Source organism: Panthera uncia (assembly GCF_023721935.1).
Source record: "Panthera uncia isolate 11264 chromosome E2 unlocalized genomic scaffold, Puncia_PCG_1.0 HiC_scaffold_19, whole genome shotgun sequence".
In the NCBI taxonomy this organism is placed as follows: domain Eukaryota; kingdom Metazoa; phylum Chordata; class Mammalia; order Carnivora; family Felidae; genus Panthera; species Panthera uncia.
The window spans coordinates 29206946-29227036 of record NW_026057588.1 but is presented as its reverse complement, the minus strand read 5'-3'; the positions used below and the strand labels follow the sequence as shown (position 1 = coordinate 29227036).

Below are 20091 nucleotides of genomic sequence, written 5' to 3'. Positions count from 1 at the left end.
AAAAAAACCGTGCTTCTTTTCGAATGCAAAGAATGGTGGGGCTGCAGACTGCCATGTTTCTAATATGCATCTTAAAAGAAGATTATTTCTTTTCCCTACGGAGACATCAGAGAACACTGAGTTTCCCCCACCAAGTCTAGTTACTAACTCTTCTCTTTTAAGATGTGGTCACGTAGAGCCGTTCTCCCCCTCTGCCCCTTGTCTCTTTTGTATTTCAAAATGGGGAGTAGAAAACCGTGAACCTTCTTCCTATGTATCAACAATCTGTGAACACCTCTTCCTTGACAAGCCTCAGCGCCGGCTCCTGGGCACTGCCCTTTGTGCAGGACTCCAGCCTCCATTACTGAGTTTAAAGCTATGGACGAAGAAAACAAAAATGCACTTATTCTACGGATGTGCGTTGGGGGCAGCTACTCGAGGGCATTTTACTAGTTCAAGATGGTAAAAGAAATCAGCCATAGCTGGCACCACCACACGTTGTTTCAGAAAAAAAATGCACTGTGGAGAACTGACACTGTACTTATAATTTTAAAAGATTTGCTCATTTAAACCGACCGGCAGTATTTTCTGCCACATAATGGAGAAATTCACGGGATGCCGGGCCCCCTCATGGCTTCTGTGGCCATAAAAGCCCCTTCATGCTGGATTTTTTATATTTGGTAAATTAATAGTTTACTGTTCCAAGATTCCTACGTGTTTATATTATTGCTTCTCGAACATAAAAGTTTGCAGTTGTTATGGAAACATATGGTAACATTTGCTGCTAAATTTTAAATGCATTTTCTACCCCTGTTACACACCTGAAATGAAGCCAAAAACGCTCTTTGCTTTACATTAGACTGAAATTCAAACTGGTCTGGGTGACTATAAATGGTTACTATTTGTCTTGGCTCCTACCTGTATCAGATTTAGGCTGAGGAATCTTAGGGAAGAAATTACACGGGATAAAATGGATATTTCAAAATTACAAGGCCTGCAATTCCAGTGGCTCCAAATATCAGCTTTCTGTTTCATCTCAGCCTGCCAGAAAGAACATGGTGGGGCTGCAGAAGAAAAGATCGACAACATTTACTCTCCAGAGCCAAATGCTTCTTGTTTTGATTATACTGGTGGAGGAGACTTGCAAATCCTGATCAGTTTAAGTCTTGTTAGCAAATTAGATGGTTGTAGATTACAATGGTGCGAGACACGAGTTGTACCCCCTCGGCTTCGGCTGGAAATGACAGAAGTATAAATTCTTTCAACCCATTTTGTTCTGCAATTTTCTTCCTTGAGCGCCTCACAATTCTCCAGTAATTGTTCGTGATGACTTCTGGCCCATGGGGAGGCTGGCTTGGAAACATGCACCGGACAGGTTTTCTAAGTGGCCCAATTACCCATTTCTCCATACCTTAACGCCTTACCCAAGTCAGGCTTCCTTGTGCAATGGAGCTAGTCATAAATACTACTGAAGAAAACGAAGCAATTTGGCTTAGAAAAACATCAGATGAGAAAGACAGATGCGAATGCTTGCCTGCTTGAGCATTTTTCTGGGACTTTCAATCAAGATAAACCAAGAGTCAGGAGACAGCTTCAAATGTGTGCCTTTGGTCTTGCTCTGGGACCTGGGAGACCTAACTCCCACCTATGTCGTGGTCTGTGGGCCATGTTCTTTTATTCATCTCAGAGCATTTGTTACGAGTTGCAATTAGTTTTCTTTCAGAGGTTAACTCTCTGTCTTTTCTTTTTGGGAATATAACCTTGCTATTGGCTAAAGAGTTTCACTTACCGTTTCAGACACGAGTAAACACTCTTCTATATATTTGAAGTGACTCGGGAAAAGAATTATGATGCTTTTCTAAGTGCAGAAATATACAAGTTGCCGAAGATTTTGTGCATTTCTCACTATCCAGAGGTCCCTGGACAGTAAGTGTTAATTCTGCAATTCTGCCCTCGTAGTACATATTTGCAGGGTTCTGTGGCAGTGACTGAAAAAAAATACGATGATACTCTCCCTGCCTCCCTGCCTTTTTTCATCAACTCAAATAAAGGATTTCAAATTCTAAGGCATCTGTTCCAGTATACATCCAGGATGCTCTCTAAGGAAGCCAAGAACTCAGAATATAGTCACAGCAGGGCCTGAGGCAGGTCAGAGCCCTCAGAGCACATGGATGCTTACTGCATTATTAGATTATACTTGAGTCTATGTAATATATACGAATAATATAAATACAAATACTCTGTTATTTATATACATAAATAATATATATACTCTCACACGCAGTGCTGTATATTTTCATGTTGCTCCACCCTTCTTCTTCGTCTTTAGAGGGCAGACAGAAGGTGACATTTCTCAACCCATCGAGATGTAGAAAGATGCAGCGATTCAAAAGTGGACACAAGACCCTCACTGCCGGGGCTCAAGTCCTAGTTTGGCCACTTACAACCTTTCTGTTATTGTTGGTAAATTCCCTAGCCTTCCTGGGTCCTATGTACCTTAACTGTGAGGTGGACATGAAAGTGGCACTTCCTTCCTCGGGTTGGCACGAAGAGTAAATAAAGACACGTGGGTAAAACACTTAGAGGACGACGTGGCATACAACGAAGATGCATTGAGGTTAGCTGTTGTTATTAATTAGGATGATCATCATCTTCTTCATAATCAAGAGCATGATGATTGTAAAACACAGGATTCCTGACCCCTTTGGTTTGTAAGGCCAGTGCTTCCTAACCTTTGATGATGCGATCCACCGTCATGATTCGTGGCGACAGCCACGGACCACTTACATTGTACGTCTAGCATTTTTCTTTAAAACAACTTAAAAAAAAATTTTTTTTAACCCCAAAACTTAAAGACTGACTTCACTCTTGTCCTCAACAATCTCACCTGAGAACCATGGATCCAAATGCTGATTATGCTTTTCTAATCTAAAGCAAAATACATTACCCTTAAACTTAAAACATGTTCGTGCGGGTATGACAAAATCATCGTGTGCGCCCTCAGTGCATGGGTTTTACGCCCCAGGAGCGTCTGAGCTAGGCCTTGGCACGTGTCAGAAGGGCCTACCTGGGCATGAACCGGGAGGCATTTTTAGACTCGACACACACCCGCCGCCCACGACTCTCTGCGTGGATAATACGCAGCCTCGTCGAGAGACCGAACTTGCGTGACCGTCACTAGGCTTACTTTCACTTAGCACATACTCAGGTCTGAATTCTGTCTCGGTGCTAAAGGACTGAAAACCATTCCCTTTCATTAGCCTAAGTTCCTAGTAATGGGAGCCTCGTGTTGTGGGGAGACTGCAGACAGGGGGAGGCCCTTGTGAACGAAAAAAATGCCACTATACGCAGAGGTCTCGCCCCATCTCTTGCAGACCGGGTTAAATGTATTCTGAGCCCTGCGTGAACCCATTTTCATGTGATACAGTGGGTACAAGAAAAGATTAATTACTTAGGAAAAACAAGCTAACATCTCTACAGCAAATATATCATCGCCATAGAGCACGGGACATAGAGGTTTGCACCTGCATCATTAGCTCAGCTGTAATAAATGAGACGCTCTATGTGATGTATAATATGGTAAAGAAAACACAGCTGTTTGCTTCTGTAGGGAAGTGCATAGGTGCCCTGCACCTGAGTCTGCAAACACTTAATAAGCCCTCAACAACAAAGCTGCGTCACTCAGACCCGAGATGGCTGAAAACCATTATCCATGGATAATTAACTATGTCACGACACTGAGGTCCTAACACGAGGTCCTCATAATTCCCCACTAAGGGAAAGACAGTAAGACATTATTATATTACTAACGTTTAATAAGACGACTGTTCTATTTGTGTGTTATTAATGCAAGCTGTAAGTTACAGCAGCGTTTGAATTACTGTTAGTTCTTCTGGGCACTCCATCGCTTGAAGGGCAAAGTAGCCCTTTGAGCTTAAGAACCATAAAGAAATACTTCCATTTGGGGCTAAAAATGTTTTTTAAGTGCTACTTGCAATTTGTTCGGTTTATTTTTCCTCGGATCACACGAACACATCTACGGCGCACACGTATCACCGGACAAGCCGTCACTGAAACGACCAAGGTTAAGGCAGCTTAAAGCCGCACACGCTGTAAGACATTTTCTAGTGAACTCATTTGATTTTTAGAAGAGCCCATCGTTTTGCTTTCCTCCAAGCATCCCGGTCATTTTGAGACTCTCCCCTACAACACAAAGTATTTAAATTTCTCGGTAACAAGGCTTTCTGACTGCTTGAAGACAAAGGCCCCTCTCCATTTATTAAGACGACTTCCTACTGTGTGGAGCTGTTCTTTACCTCATAATTAAAATAGCACCTGAACAGGACCATCTGCGAACGCGGATTAAGTTTTTACAAAATGCGAATATCTTTTCGTTTCTTTTCTGCCAAATGCCTCTAAATCTCATACGGGTTCTGTGTGACATACCAACAACCACACACACACACGCACACACACACACAAAAGGCATGCTTAAACTTTCACTACAAAAAAAATAAAATAAAAGGAAGAGGAAAGGAGGATAAACATTTTACTCCTCACTGCAATCTTCCGTGCCTCAACTAAACCAATAAATTAACGTATGGCTCTGTGATTTGCTCTAAGAATGAATGAACCGTCAGCCTTTGCGTTCTGCTTCTAGGATTCTGTGAGTTTACGGGAACCCAGAGACACGGTGTGCCACTTAATTTCCCTCTTCCTTTTTCAAATACACACATTTTGGAAAAGACATTATTTATACAAAAGGCTGCCAAGACCCTGGGTTAGGATGGATTTGGATATACAGACTGTTTCACAAGCTAGTCTTATTTAACCAAAATAAAGTCTCTTAGGGAGTTTTTTGCACAAACTGCAAATCCATAAATGCAGAGATTATAAACATTGATACAGACATTTCTTCCAGAGGGTTTTCTGACCTGATGTTAACTTTACATTAGAAATTCATGTTTCTTTAGAAATGTTGGCTTATTTTAGGGAAATGGTTCCTTTGGTACAGTTGGGGCTGTGATGTCAACCTGGCTGCATTCTAACAGCCCTTATGAAATATTTACAATGAAATTTAGCCACGCATGCGTAACGGCTGACTTCAGCGGCAGCCAAGGTTTATGCGTACCTTTTTCTTTTTATTAAAGGGAAGAAATAGTTTTTATATTTTCCTCTTCTCCAGAAGATCAAACCCACATGTATTTAACAGCTTCCCAGGCCACACCTCCATGTGGGCATTGGTCCGGATCAGTGAGACTGAAAGATTATTCTGACCACATGACATCTTTGAGCCATGAGGGAACAGCTGGGTTCCCCCAAGGTGGAGCCGGGGTGAGGCATAAACTTGAGGGTGCAACAGGAGAAATGGTGATCGCTAGCGGAGAAGCCCCTGCCCTTCACCCCTGCGAATCAGACCCTTCATCAGATTCAAAATTGCCAACAATCCTACAGACACCGTTTTTATGGTGACAATGAGCACCACATATAGCGCATTTACTTCTGAAAACTCTCATATGCTTTCTCTGTAAAAGAAAAGAGACTGTTGAGTTAGAGGCAAATATATGTGTGTGCGTGTGTGTGTGTGTGTGTGTGTGTGTATACACGTGTATACATGTATACACGTGTGTATACATATATACACGTGTATACATGTATACACGTGTATACGTATATATATACACGCGTGTATATATGTGTGTGTGTATATATATAAATGTATATATATATATATATATTTATTTCCTCCAAGCAACATCCCACATAGAGCATAACTATGTTACAAGGTCACAGAAGGCAGTGCCCAGATCGCATCCTCGTCTCCTGGCCAGGGTCATCGTCTCTCTTGTTGAGAAGCGTGAGATAGCGGAGAAGAGTTTTCCTACAGAGCGGGCAAGACTTCCATTCTCTATCAGATTCCTATCCACACCATCTGGTCTCCAGGCAGGTATTGATTAAGTAGCCTGTATAATTTGAATTTCTAACATTTAACTAACTAACTAACTAACATTAAATAACTAACATTTAAACAGTTAGAAGACATCATAAACACTCTTTCTCTCTCTCTCTCTCTCTCTCTCTCTCTCTCTCTCTCTATTTTTTCCACTTCTCTTGAAAATGTAGAGGACCTAGTAACAAGGATCTGGCCTCCTGGCAAGGCTGAAGAGGGGCCGCCTACTTTGGACTGGGTGTGCACCTCCCATTCACTTCAGCCCCACCTCTGCGCCTTCGTTCACCTGGGGTACCTGCCAGGCCCTGCGGGCATTTGGGCTTGCAACCCTTCGTCCACATTCACTAGAAAAGTCACAAATTCCCAGGTACCGTGCTGCTGTCGTTAAGAGCTCGAAAGGACGCTTCCTTGGGAAAGTCCAGTGCCTCTTAGGGCATGATCTCACTGTTGCACGGTAGGCCCTCCTCACCCCCTCAAAATCGGTGTCATTCTCCTCGTGACACAGCCCAGAGGTGACGGCCTCACGTGCCTCGGGGCAGAACAGGAAAATGCTCCGGAATATCCAGGGAGAGACTGCCAGCGCAGGGACGAGGCTGGGCTCCCGAGCACTGTGTGTGTGTCACTCTACTCCAGCCCGGACGTAGGTTTACACATGCGGGCGTCCTCAATACACCCTCTCTGCCTCCCCTGCCGCAGCCTGCTTGCCATGCTGCTGGAAGATACTGTGCTTCGCACAGCCTCCCGATTCTCAGAGGCCCCCCAGAGCTCTCCAAGCGAGCGTAACATGCAGAATTCCAAATGAAGAACCAACAGCAGAAAGATCATTTACAGTAACTCTACAAACAAGCTAAATGAAAGACTGGTGTTCAGTCATTAAAAATAATAATGCTAAGGGCCCCGAGGGCTGGAATGTAAAGCTTACACTTCGTGTGAGGAGGCAGGGGGAAAAAAAAAAAAAAAGAAAGAAAGAAAGAAAGAAAGAGTGTGTTTATTATCCCAATAAGATAACCTGCTAATTTATTTAGTAGGCAATTTTAGAGTACATTCGTTCACGGTGAAATCTCACTTTATCAGATTACGGGAACAATAACAACGGCAAATAAAATGCTCGTTTCAGCGCAGGGCTTTCCGGGGGGCTGCAGGGAGGCTTCGCCGGCTCCCCGCCCCTCGGCCTTCTGCTGTCTCCCGGCCCAAGCCCGGAGTCAGTTATAGAGTTATCTCTCTCACACTTTGCAGATGATGCCTAACATCATGACAACAGAGAAGAGGAAAGGTCTCCGGACCTGCCTACCTACAACAAGTTTCTGTAAAGTAATGAATACAGACAGCTTGGGGACCATCCACCTGCGCTGCCTGCCTCTTCCTGCCTGCGAAGGGAAACCACCAGGGATTGGCAGAAGGTACTTGTCTGACAGGGCCAGGACAGCCTTCCTCCTCGGTGACAGCCCGGGCCTCCCCTCTTCAACTTGACCCACCCTAATTCCTTCACAATGCGGCAGCGAGGCAGCTGACAGGAGCAGCTGCGGTTCCTAAGCGAGATGGATGGAATTTTCCTAACTAGTTCCCCAAGTTACATTTTACCTTCAAGATAATTTATGAGCTGCTCTGGAGCCTTGAAGAGACAATATGCTTGCCATAAAATTAACTGTAACAGTCTTGTAGGTTATAATTAACACTGGGAGGGTAGCACCAACTGGACGAAACACATGGCATAATTGATGGTAAGACTGGAAATGAAGCAAGCTAACAAAATCATTACGGTGCGCGCTGCCTTAGCAAAACCTCTGCTTTCGGAGGGTTAATTACAATCGCCTTCCAGGGCCCATATTCCAGTAGGGGAAGAGGCCAGAGCTGGGCGGCAGGGGGTGGAGGCTGTGCCGGCAAGGCCCCGGGGCACCCGGACGGGCATGGAGGCCGGGTCTGGTCTGGAAGGAGAGACACATCCGAACCGAGAGCATCTGGCAGTGTGGGCTTCCTGGAGCTCGGGCTGAGCCCTACACAGGTCTGCCTGACAGACATGACTTCATTTTCTCAGTCAATAGCATCTTTTTCAGCGACGAAGAAGATATGGATGAGAAGAGACTCAGAACTTCCAGAATGCCCTTCAGGAGGCTCACGATATTTATTTAGAATATGACAGAACTAAAGCATTTCAACCTGACGGGGGCATGTCTTCGCGAAAAATGACGATAAGTCCGCTAAACCTGAAGGTTTATTGAACTAAAAAAGTACCCTGTCCAGAGGAAGAGTATGGAGAGAAAGCTAATCAGGAAAGTGTCAATCACTCCCATCTTGGAAAGTGACGCTCAACTGTTCCTTTCGGGCAGATACTAAACAGCCTGATCAATACCTGAAAACAGACTCTCCTAGGCACACTGGAATCATTCAGATCATTTCAACTAGTAATGTGAAGGGGACTGACCTATTTTTGTTTTGTGATCTGTTTTGTTTTTTGTCCTGGGACAAGATGCTGAAACTCATTCTGATCCACGATGCAACAGTGTCCCCTACAGGCCGCCGGAGCTGTGCCTTACCACCCCTCACCCCCCATTACTGCCTCAACCGGAAGCGGAGTGAAACTTTTATCTATAACCTGGAATATACATTACAGCGTAAATTTGTCAAACACACTGGGGACATCCCAAGATAGAATAAGAGCATGACTCTCCACGTGCGGTAAATGGTTTTCTAGGCATAAACACACCGTAGAACCGGTGAGCGACCGGAGCAGATAAATGCTATCCGATCACCCAAAGGGAACCCACTCAAATCAGCCTTGGCTAACCAACCCCGCCTCAAAATTACTCCACTTAGAGGATTTACAGATTCTTGAGGCTAGACTTTGATGTTCTCATCTGCGCCCCCGATCCCTCCTTCTCAAAGATTGTGACCAATATAAAAGAATGGCATAGCGATAAAGGTAATAACTCTCCTTGAAAAGGCTTACTTCATAAAGCGCGGGCTGCAAATTATTTCTTTAGAGAGAGCGAGGCACCCGCCAACTAAAAAGTGCCGAACATGTTTAGCTACTGGAGGAAATAAACCTTTACAAATGCACACCTGCTGTTCTCCACACTGGGAAGGATCCGGGAAGGGCTCGAAGCCCCATATGGGGAGACCCACTTCAAAGTGCCGAGTGCACCTAGGAGTGGTGGCAAGGCCTTGTTGCGGCTCCCTTCTGCCACCTCCACTGTTGGCTGTGCTGCCTTGGGTAAGTTTCTCTGTACCTCTCTGCCTCTAGCCTCTCATCTCATAAAACATGAAAAATCCGAGCCCTTAGTGGGTTCTCAACAAATGTTAGCAGCTCTCTCTACTAGAATTAGCACAACTGTGCATTTCAAGGACAGTGGAGAGAGGGAGGGAGGTGAACTGAAGTCATCAGGGGGAACACCTCCCCTACCCGCAGCTGCCCCCGGGGCGTCTCACTTACAGAACCGCGCCTTGTCCCTTGTCCATCGGGCCACCTGGATCACGCTGCTTCTCTTTTAGGTGAAGCTGCTGAGACACGGAGTGCCTGGCCCAGAGTTCATAGCTGGAGATAGGATGCCAAGCTGGAGTTCAGGCCTCGGTCAGTTCTATGTGACCGTGCTTAGAGCAGAGCCTGGCACGGGGCAAGATGCAGCTAGTGTTCATGCTCACACCGATTCAGCAATGTGGGGCCCCTACCACGAGGCTAGGATTTTACACGGGGGCTTGCTCTCAAAGGATGAACGTGGCTGGGCTCATACAGCCTTTCCTGTCTTGATCTAAAGGTGATGGGTACTTTTTACTGAGCAGCTAATATGTTCCAGATACTTGCTCAGGGTGTTTTACACGGAATTTGTCAATCAGCCCTATGAAATAAGCTCTGTTATTATCCCCTGTGCAAGTTACAAATGAGAAAATTGAGGTTCAGAGTGGTTATGTAACGTCTCTATAATTGCCTGGAGTTATGGACACGGATCCAAGACTCAAACAACCTGCTCAGGATCTACGCTCCCAACCTCTAGGCCACGTTACTGAAATGTGCTCTGAGAGGAAATCCACACCACCCCCCGCCCCCCCCCCACCATTTATCATTGAGAACTAGATCTGTCTAGAAAGACGCAGCCCAGATTTTATCCCATGACCCATAACCACATATAGATTTCTCGCCTATTTCCCACTCCTTCTGGAGACCAAGTGCTACCTACCCACTCGCGGCCAACACAACTTCACAACGGAGCGGTATTCCCCACAATGGCTGGGCACACAAGTGAGAGTCACACAAGAACCACTGCCCCTCTCTTTCCACTTTCTTCGCCCAGAATCCTGACTTAAACTCCTTCACAGCACTTAGGATACTGCACCGCCTAATGTACCTCCCCTGGTCAAGTGTGACCCATCTCTATAACCCCAAGGCCTACGATAGAGTCTGGTAGCAGCCAGGCACTCGATAAATATTTGCTGAATCAATGCGTGACTGACAGCTTGCTCACGCTAACTATAACCACCGTTTATTACGTGCCGGAGTCCATTAACACACACGCACTCCCCCAACACCTACCAGGCAGGGACGGCTTCCCTCTGAAGAGATATTTGTGGGTGTAACACAGCCTGCATTTGAGCCTTCGCAAAGTGAAGGCCTTTAAGGTGACACATCTTTTTGAAAAGTCCCTGGGAACCAGAGTGCAAGACTGCCTAAGGAGAAATGAATGCTATGGTGTTCCTTAGAAACCGGTATCCCACGAACAGCTCACAAATGTGACTCGCCAGAACCGGAAGGGTAAGTTTTACAACAAGGGATCGTTTTATGACGAAGATCCAGAAAAGGACGTTTTCGATCTTTCTCTCGACTGCAGGATCGTTATTTTGGTTCTACTGAGTGTTGTTGAATACGCAGGATTATGGGAGTTTCGGTACCTTTCCCCCAAGACATTTTCAGAGCTCCACTTAGGGAAACAGTTCTGGTCTCTCCTTCCACTGAGAACACAAGCTCCAGGGGACAAACACTCACAACAGTGCTGTTCCCTGCTGCCTTTCCAGGACCCGGAACAGTGCCCGACAAAGAGCAAGCCCTATTTAATAAGTACTTGTTGAGTAAATAAATGAATCAATCGATGCTTTCTCGAAAAGTTTAAGAAGCACTGCCTGTAAGAAATAAGTCGGCAACCGATCACGGTCAGGGTCCGCCAGGAGGAGAGCTCATACCGAAGCCTATGTGTCGATTTTACAAATGAGATGCGCAGAAGTCAATTGGCTTTTGTCTCCCATAAAACTGTTCAAATGATGACAGTAACAATGGTAATAACATCAACAACACTGGCCTCCTTAAGATAAGTTGCTGTATCTGGGAAAAAAGGTAACCCTATCTCTAGACGCATTTAATCCTCGCTCTAAATTTACACAATGCTTCAATTCCTACACATTTATGAGGAGGTTTTATGGAGTTACTGGGTTTTATGGAGCAATCGGGTTCAGATACACACAGGACATGCTTCTGCTAAGGGCCACGGAAAGCAGAGATTGCAATTATTAAAGAAGGGACGGATGCACTAGAAGGGAAAGGCATAGATGTCAGCTAGCAGGCTAGCGCCTCCCTGTTTCTCCCTGGAAGCTCCTTCGTTTATTCCACCCCAATCCTGCTGACCAAGTCAGCCGGTTGCAGGGGACGGCTACGGAACCCCAGATGCCACAACTTCTAGTTCCCGACAACTCAGCCAGGAGCAGCAGCCCCCCGCCCTAACGCGAGCGACAGTGGCTGACACGTTCAAAGGACTCCGTCACGTGCCGGCTCAGAAGAGAATTATATCAGCCTCATCTCATAGCCCGTCCTCAGGGCTGGTGGCGCCACTTCTGGTGACCAGAGTTCCCGAGGGCGCCACACAAATTCTGGCCCAGATGTCAGGTCACCAAGGCTGATGCTGGTCACTGTGCGCTGATATCATTAAAGCCACATCAGGATATTAGCAGGTAGCCTGCGGCTGACCGGAGCAGGTAAGATGCGAACGGGAAGCCGTGTTTAGACTCAGCTCCGCCCCTCCCGGCCTGAAAGCCATCCTCCCATCCAGAGGAATGACTCTAGGGAGGCCTTTTCTCCCCCCGAGTCCTAGTTCACTTCTGGGCATGGCAAGGGATCAGGAATGGGTGCCTCAGGGACGAGACCGCGCCTTTTCGTCCTGGTCCCAGCTCAGTTCCATGGTGTTCACTTCTGGACTCCTCCTCAAGTAGCCGAATCAGCCTGTGCACAGAGTGTCCTTCCTCCCTCAGGACGGAAGCAGGGGGCAGGGTGCAGTCTTGGGGCTCCAATGCCAAAGAACCACATTAGCGGAGATCTCCTACATCCAACCTTAAGGTTTCCAACCTCTGGCAAGATCAGATGAATATGTACCCCACCCCCACCCCGAAAAAAAAAAAATCCCAACAGGCCAGCATCCCCAGTGGTCATCCCTCTTCAAAATTAGGAAGGAAGGCAAAGTACTTATAAATATAGGGATGGGTTGAGAGGAAAGCTATTCTATTCAGCCAGCCACCGAACAGATCTGAATGCCAGGCGACAGGGTCCCTGCTCGTATAGGGCACGGTTCTCACGGAGGAGACAGCTTAATGTTACTGTCATCCGGGCGGCAGGTTTTACAGCTGGTGAACAGGCAGATCCCCTGCCCTCATGAAGTTCACATTCCGGCAGCAGAAACAAAATGTAGACACAGAGTCAAGTAATTATATGGTACATGTCAGGTGATTCCTTTCCATAAGCTTCCCCCAAACTGGACGTGGCCTTGCAGCAGAGTCCATGGCTAAGTCATCTTCCAGGATCCCGCGACGAAAGAAGGAAAATCTGCACGAGATGGTGTTCCTACTAACCTGCCCTCCCCCGCATGAAGCTATCCATTATTTCAAAACTGAAACTCTACGGGACTCCTCTTCGTATTTCCCACGGCACTTCGCAGAGTTATTTGCACATAACAAACATTCAGTAAATAAGAGTTCGTTGCTAAACTGGACTGGGCCAACTCGTTGGTTCTGCATCTAATCCAGGCCCGCCAGGAGGCAAAAGCAGAGACCACATATCCACGGAGAAAACCTCAACATGCTCGTCTTAGGACTAGCGCTGGTCCACAGAAGTAACTGACACAAACTAGTTTATTTGTTGCACCCAGATCAGAGTTCTGAAGCTGACTGGCTTAGAAAACGTTAGAACTACGAGATCTTGGAGCCCTAAGAAGATGTCCAGAGTGGATCCGTCCTGGAGGTAGGTGGTGATGGTGACAGTTACGGCGAATGGAAGGCGGTCAACAGTAAGATGGTTCTCTTGTCCAGAAAAAGGGCTCACTTGGCAATAGCATGAGCTGGCAAAGCCCAATACGGGGAAGACATGTATAGGGAGCCATCTCGGTCCAGAGAGCTCATTTTAACTGGGAGGAACTGGTTCTAAAAGCTTTTCTAAGAAACTGCCATAAACATTTTTAAAACTGCTCTCAGCACCGTCTTAAGGCTCCTTGGACCCAAATGAAGTCGTCTACTGTGGGACCGCGGAAAGTCCCGTTTGAGCCCAGAATGGAGGCGCTCTAAGGAGCTTCTAGTTCATCAGGTTACATTCCTACCTGGTGTGCAATGCTCAGCGAAGCTGTAAGGAAAGAAATGTAAGAGAATGGGCTAAGGACTAAGTAGGGGATCTCCCAAAACACAGAAGCTGGGCCACAGGCAGATAAACAAAGCCCTACCCACGGGAATGGGGAAATAGACACAAGCGTATTCTCATGCCAGCTTCACAGTGGCACTCCGTTCCTGCAATAAGCCAAACACCCCTCATGGGCTCGTGAGTTCTCTCCCATTTGAGGGGGGTAAGTGCTTAAGTTAGCCATGTGTTTAAATCTCCTAATAAAAACTTAATGGTCTTAAGCACATGAAAAGATGTTCTGCATCATGCATCATCAGGGAAATGGAAATCAAAACCACGACCACAGCACCAGGATATCTACAATATAAAAAAAAAAAAAAAAAAAAAAAAAAAAAAAGGAAAAGAAATGTTGGTGAGGTTGTGGAAAAGCCACAGGAATATACAATGATGCAGCAGATGTGGAAACCAGTCTGGCAATTCCCCAAAAAGTCAAACACAGAGTTACTGTACAACTTGGCCGTGCTATTCCTGGATTTACACTCAATGGAACACTCAGTGGAACAGAAAAGACGCCACTCAAAAACCCGCACAGAAATGTACACAGCAGTGTTATTCAGGGCTGCCAAGCAGTGTGGAAACAACCCAAGTGTCCACCAACCGATGAATGGAAAGACAAAATGGGGTCTCTCCATGTGGTGGAATATTACTTGGCAATAAACAGGAACAGGTACTGATACGGTACAACACGGATCAACTTTGAAAGCATTATGCTAAGTGAAAGAAGCCAGATACGAAAGGCCACATATTGTAGGACTCCATTTACACGAAATGTCGGCAACAGGCAAATCCACAGAGACAGAGAGTAGGTTAATGATTGCCAGGGACTTCGGGGAGAAGGGGGAATTGAGAGTGGCTGTTAACAGGCCCAGGGGTTCATTCATAATGGAAACGCTCTGGAATTGGATAATGGTGATGGCTGCACAATCTTGTGAATATACTAAAAAAAAACAAAAAAAAAAAACAAAACAAAAAAAAACCCCCACCTAATTGTACACTTCAAAATGATTAATTTTACGTTCACGTGAAATTTTATATCTTGTGAATTATATCTCAGTTGGAAAAAAAAACAAAACCCTAATGGCCTGGCTCTCGTCTTATGTGTTTTTGTCTTTGCATCTTACTCAGCAAAAATGTAAAGGCACTGTTTCAAAGTTAGGAAGCACAGTTAATTCTGCAAGTGTTCCTCACCTCCCTGTGTTAGCCTTCACCTAGCTCTTGGCTTACTATGAATCCCCACAGACGAGTCAAACCTAAGATGGGACACACTGATTTGGATAATGTTTAGAAGCTTTGGGTTTCTATTTTCAATATAATTATTGTCTGGGTGAGACTTGTATACGTAGGCCGTGTCATTCAACATAAGAGGAGTTTTTTCAACAGAACAGCAATGCTAGTCTTCAAAGACATCTACCGTGAAATACTCTCCTGAGTGGGTCAGAGCCGACTTGCCCCTCCGTTGCGGTATCGACGGCTCCACCGCCATCCTTTTCACGGCCCCTTTCCGGGAACCTGCTAGAACCTCATCCCCGGGTCCATTCTTAAACTGGCTGCCGAACACGTTCCTACCTGCACAGCAGCTCAGGCAACATTCTGTGCACGGCAGGGATACAAAACATACAAAAATGATGACGAAATAAATTCATTCTTTTCTCAGAACACAGAGTCACAGGCTGGGTCCGCTGTCTCTGAACGAGAGCACGGAGCTTTGCGCACCCCAACGTCACTGGCCGGAAACCGGGACATTCTATGTTCACAGGGAGTTGGGAGACAGCTTTAAGTAGATTATTCTGATCAATTCACAGTAAGAGAACATACGTGTGACACGCCCATTATTGGCAATAATTAGCATCGCTTTGATGGTTCTTAGAAAGAGGAATCAAGAAAGGAACATACCTATCTACTCAATTAACGTTATGCGATTTCCGCTTCCTTTTACAGAAAAACAAAACAAAACGAAACCTGCAAAGTTGTGGTAACAACAAAACAGTGTGGGAGAGCCACAAGTATATTCAGCATCCAAAAATGCGTAACATTCAGTGGTCAGAGGCTGAAGTGGATCACAATTTTTTTTTTTTTTTGAGGATGTTTGCTCTAACACCTGATTGACGCACGTCCTCTCAACTGAGCAAGCAAGCTGAAATAAAATATCTGATTCTCATTCCGACATGTTCAAGGCAAAGGAAGCCCATTCCTTTCCTTCAGCGGACTTACAGATAATTACTCCACAGTAAGCATGCCCTCAAAATTCTCACCAGTCTAGGAAAGGCGCTGGGGATTTGCGGAACATAAACAAAGGCACTGATTTTTTGCTATATTTTATTTAGAAAAACAAGCCGGGCACGGACACGGAACTGTACCTTTTCTTCAGCGCACTTTTCAAATGATAATTTCTTCCACTGTCACCATTAAATCTTAATCCATTCCAGCTCCTTGCATGGGTCATTGAGTCTATATGTACTGCTGTTATTTTAAAATGTTTCCCCTTGGTAGGGAAAGAGGGGGAGAAAAGATGTTGAGAGCCAGATGGGCCCCTTCACAGTTCATTTATCAAACCTAATACGCGGGGCTCCACCCTCCCCTCACTCACTATTGCGGTTAAACTTCCATATAATTTGGTAATCATTTTCATTATCAGAGAGTGACCCGAAAGCAGCCTATCCTGGGACACCCAGTCCCTGCAGCTGCTCTTTTCCTGCCTTTTCCTACAGTAGACCCTAAGAACCTCAGAGTTTATTAGCTGCAGACCGACCTTTGGGCTGCGGAGGTCAAGAAGGGGTCAGATCAGAGGGCTTGCCCAGTTCTTTAAAAGCTATAACAAGCTGTCCATCAGGCAGAGTGGACTGTATAAACAAAGCCAAATCTTCAGAAATTCTGTACCGCTTCTGTTAACACTTACCCTGCATTCACACAGCTTCTCCTGATGTACTTTGGATCATTCAGCTCGGGGGAAGTGAGCAGACAGCCCTAATAAGCCTATTTGGAGAGGGTTGTTTATGGGATTACCGAGCTTCGGGAAGGAAACCCGCAGCATTCAGATGTGCCTCTGGAATCGCAGGGTTGTATGACACTGTGACAAACTCGGTTACCCCGAGTCATGCAGAATTGACACTTTTCCTCAAAAAGCTAAATCACGGGGAACATATGCTTTCAGTTTAAGAGACTTCAGGGAGTCCCAAACAATGGCTCGGCTCCTGGCCGGGGAGAGATACAAATATTTTAAAACCTAGTTACAGGTTCTGCTTAAAAATATTCTTCCTAATATCATTATTGCAAAGGAACCAGCGGAAGGCGGGGGCGGGGGGGGGGGGGAGGGGGGGGCGGCGGCGAAGGGGGGGGGAACCTTTATTACAATAGACTTCTCCTAAACTCATTGCCAGCTGTAGCGTCGTTGCCGATCTACATTTCTTGGAAGTTGTACTATTCATCACGCATTCTCTAACGTGCAATATAAGGTAATTAGAGTCATCTGTATTTAACTTTCGGAGGAAAAAATTTCTATTATCTAATCTCACTGATCCCCTGATAGCTTTGATGAAAGCAAAATACGGTAACCTATTGCCTGGCCTTTGGCAAGCGCTAATTCTTTTCTGTCAAAGTGCATTTTTCCTCGTGTAATTCCAAAGTACACAATGGGCCGATGTCTACGACCCAGCCGGCTCGGTTAGCACGGCAGTGGATGCTCTGTGACTTTCACCATCACCGGCCTGATGGCGACTCAGGGCAGTGCCCGATTCCAGACGGCCAGAGGAAGCTTTGATGAGGAAAAGAGAGGCGTATGGTAACAGTCTGTTTATACAGATCATATGGATGAGTCTTTTAGATAGGTCACTGGGATGGGAAACATCAAATGGGGGCGGAGAAGGGGTGGGGGGGAAGGATTATGGTTATTTAATACTCTGAAGACACTTTTCCTTCTGAGCTCTCAAGACGTGACCCTCTTGAAATTTTCTTTCAGGTGTTTAGTTTGAAGGAGGTCTGCACAGTGTCAGCCACTAAGCTCTTTCTTTTCTTCTCCCCTACCACAAAGGACTTGAGAATTTTTGTTTCAGATGCTAGACTACATCAACTTCAACACTGGCTCCAGCTCCTGATTAAACTGTTAGCAGTAAGGGCCAGAAATGCTGAAACCAGACTCCTCTTAAACAGGCCATCTTGGCCTTGTTGTCTGATGATTTGGTGTACTAGGAAATTATTGTTAACAAACCGAATGCACTCAGCAGAAGACATCCAGCCTCAACATTTGGTCTCGGAGCTGTGCTGTCTTTGGAGGGATAGAGGGGGGGTGGGGGTGGGAGAGAGGTTACAGGGAAATTCTTTCTTTCTTTCTTTCTTTCTTTCTTTCTTTCCTTCCTTCCTTCCCTTTCTTTCCTTCTTTCTTTCTCTTTTCTTTTCTTTCTTTCCTATTTAGTAAGAATCACCAGGGAGGGGGGAAATGTATATAAGGCTAAACAGGGAAACACAGCTCAGATGTCCCTGCATGGATATTCCAGTATTTAATAAAATATGCATGCTTTAATGAATATATGTGCTTAAAGTGGAGTACAAGCAGAGTTAAATTGGAGATCATTTAATTACTGTTGCTGAAACTGTCGTTTACTCTTATCAGACCAAACTACAAAAGAGAGAGGAGAGGGAGAATAACAGGGCGAATTTTAAAATTGTTTTCGCGCAAGTGTGAATTTAGAGAGAATGCACGTACTTGGGGAACGGCTTTCCAACAGCTGAGATGGACAGTTCACGGTCTTTACTGTCTCCTTTCTTGGAAAGTGCTCATCTGCAGCGTTGTTCAGACAAACCTATTTTTACGATAACTGCTACTAGTAAAGCCATAAATTATTACAAATTCTGTTGCATGGACTCATTTGGAGAACTCCCAGGCACATAGGATTTTTCAGTATCAAATAAGACTCCGAGACAAAAATACAGCATGATCTCCCGGATTCCTCTCTCTATTGCTGAGAGACAGACGATAAGCCAACCATTTTTACCAACTGCAGATCTAAAAGGGTAACCCTGACATTTGGGGAACTGGTTCCAGCCTTCCACCCATCAAGTCTTTTTCAAAGAGCAGGATAGTAGAGTCTGTGGTATGCAAGCATCAGTTCTGTAAAAACTGATAATGTGTAGGAACTTTCTCCCGGTAACTGCTTTCTAACCCAAAGGTAGGTCCACGGGCAAAGAAAGTAGGTTGAAGCCACCGCAATTCCTACTTGGCCAATTCTAAAAGTGGGGTTGATAAACAGACCACTTTCAAGCAATCTGCCTCTCACGGAGTGATGTGAGAGCACTGTGTGAATTTCCCAGTGCTAAACCACAATGTTGGTCTTTTAGACTGTTGATTAAAAGGGTGCTTCTATTCAGCAGCAGGCACCGCTATTATATTATGCTCAAGATGCAAACATTTATGCTAAATGTTGCACTCAGGGATAAATGATATATACCTACAGATGACATCATGGCTCATAACCAATTAATGTAGGTACCATGTACGGGAGAGCTAACTTTGGCTGAAAGCATCTGCACCTTGCTTATGGTTCATGGCTCCCCAAATGACAGGGATGAGGCCAGTGGTAGAAGGAAGGGCTTAGCCAAACACAGCTCTTGGTTTTCAGGGGCCACAAATCCCATTTCAGAAGCAGAACTGACCTGGCATGCCACTCCCTCCTCAGATTCTGGCGGCTGGTGAGCAAGGCAAGGATAGCAGTCAAGATTTCATTCCTTTGTTCCACGGGGACCCCCTCTCTTCTAACTTCACGAAGCACAGCATTTGTCTAGAAGAAATGGTCCAAAAAAGAGGAAAAGTGAAAAATTAATAATAAAAAAAAAAAGCCCATAAGCAAATAAGGACAGTAAATCAATGGCTTTTTTATTACAGTCCCCCTGCTAACAAATCAATACAGTAAATGATGGTCAAAAATGGCCAGCGTATATTTTGTATTTAATCAATGTACCAAGCACATAAGGTAAACTCCAAAAGCCCCATTGCCTTAAGTAACACATTGAGATACTGTGTGTTCTCACTCAATTTCCTCAGTGCACCAAAGGTCTTTTTCCTGGGAACGGCCTCCCATGAGCTATTATTAGAAATGATTTTCACGTACACTTCACTGTGAGTTGTTTGTTTTGCCTTTTAAAAAAGAGCAGTCTCTGACTCTAACTTTCGCTCTCTGTTTCCTGCCACCCAGCTGAGGATTTCTACACTGCCACTCGTATTTGAATCATTAATTTCTATTTCCAGCCATGCCAGCAAATTTTTCTTTTCTTCTTTTTTTTTTTTTTTTTTCTGGTTCACTCGTTTTCCTCGCTTGCTGCAAATCAAGATCTTGCAAAGAAAGAAACAATAAAAGCACAAAAATCAAATTCATTCTCGATGAATCTTTCCAGCTTTAAAAATCCACTACATGTTTCAAATACTGTGTACAGGGACTCTTGGGCACAGCAGACTTATAATTTGAGGAAGAATCGTTTATTCTACAGTCATGGCTATGGCCCTTAAAAGAAATTAGGCTCACAGGTGAGTAGA

The 20091-nt window shown here is 45.2% G+C and overlaps 1 protein-coding gene across 1 annotated transcript in view; it reads right to left on the bottom strand.

Annotated features, from left to right (window-relative positions):
• The window catches only part of FTO (FTO alpha-ketoglutarate dependent dioxygenase), a 330797-nt gene that overhangs the window by 137816 nt on the left and 172890 nt on the right, over nucleotides 1-20091 (bottom strand). Inside the window, exon 10 of the mRNA XM_049621209.1 lies at nucleotides 19215-19339. Within this exon, the coding sequence (XP_049477166.1) occupies nucleotides 19215-19339 (125 nt within the window). The remainder of the gene's footprint in view (nucleotides 1-19214; nucleotides 19340-20091) is intronic.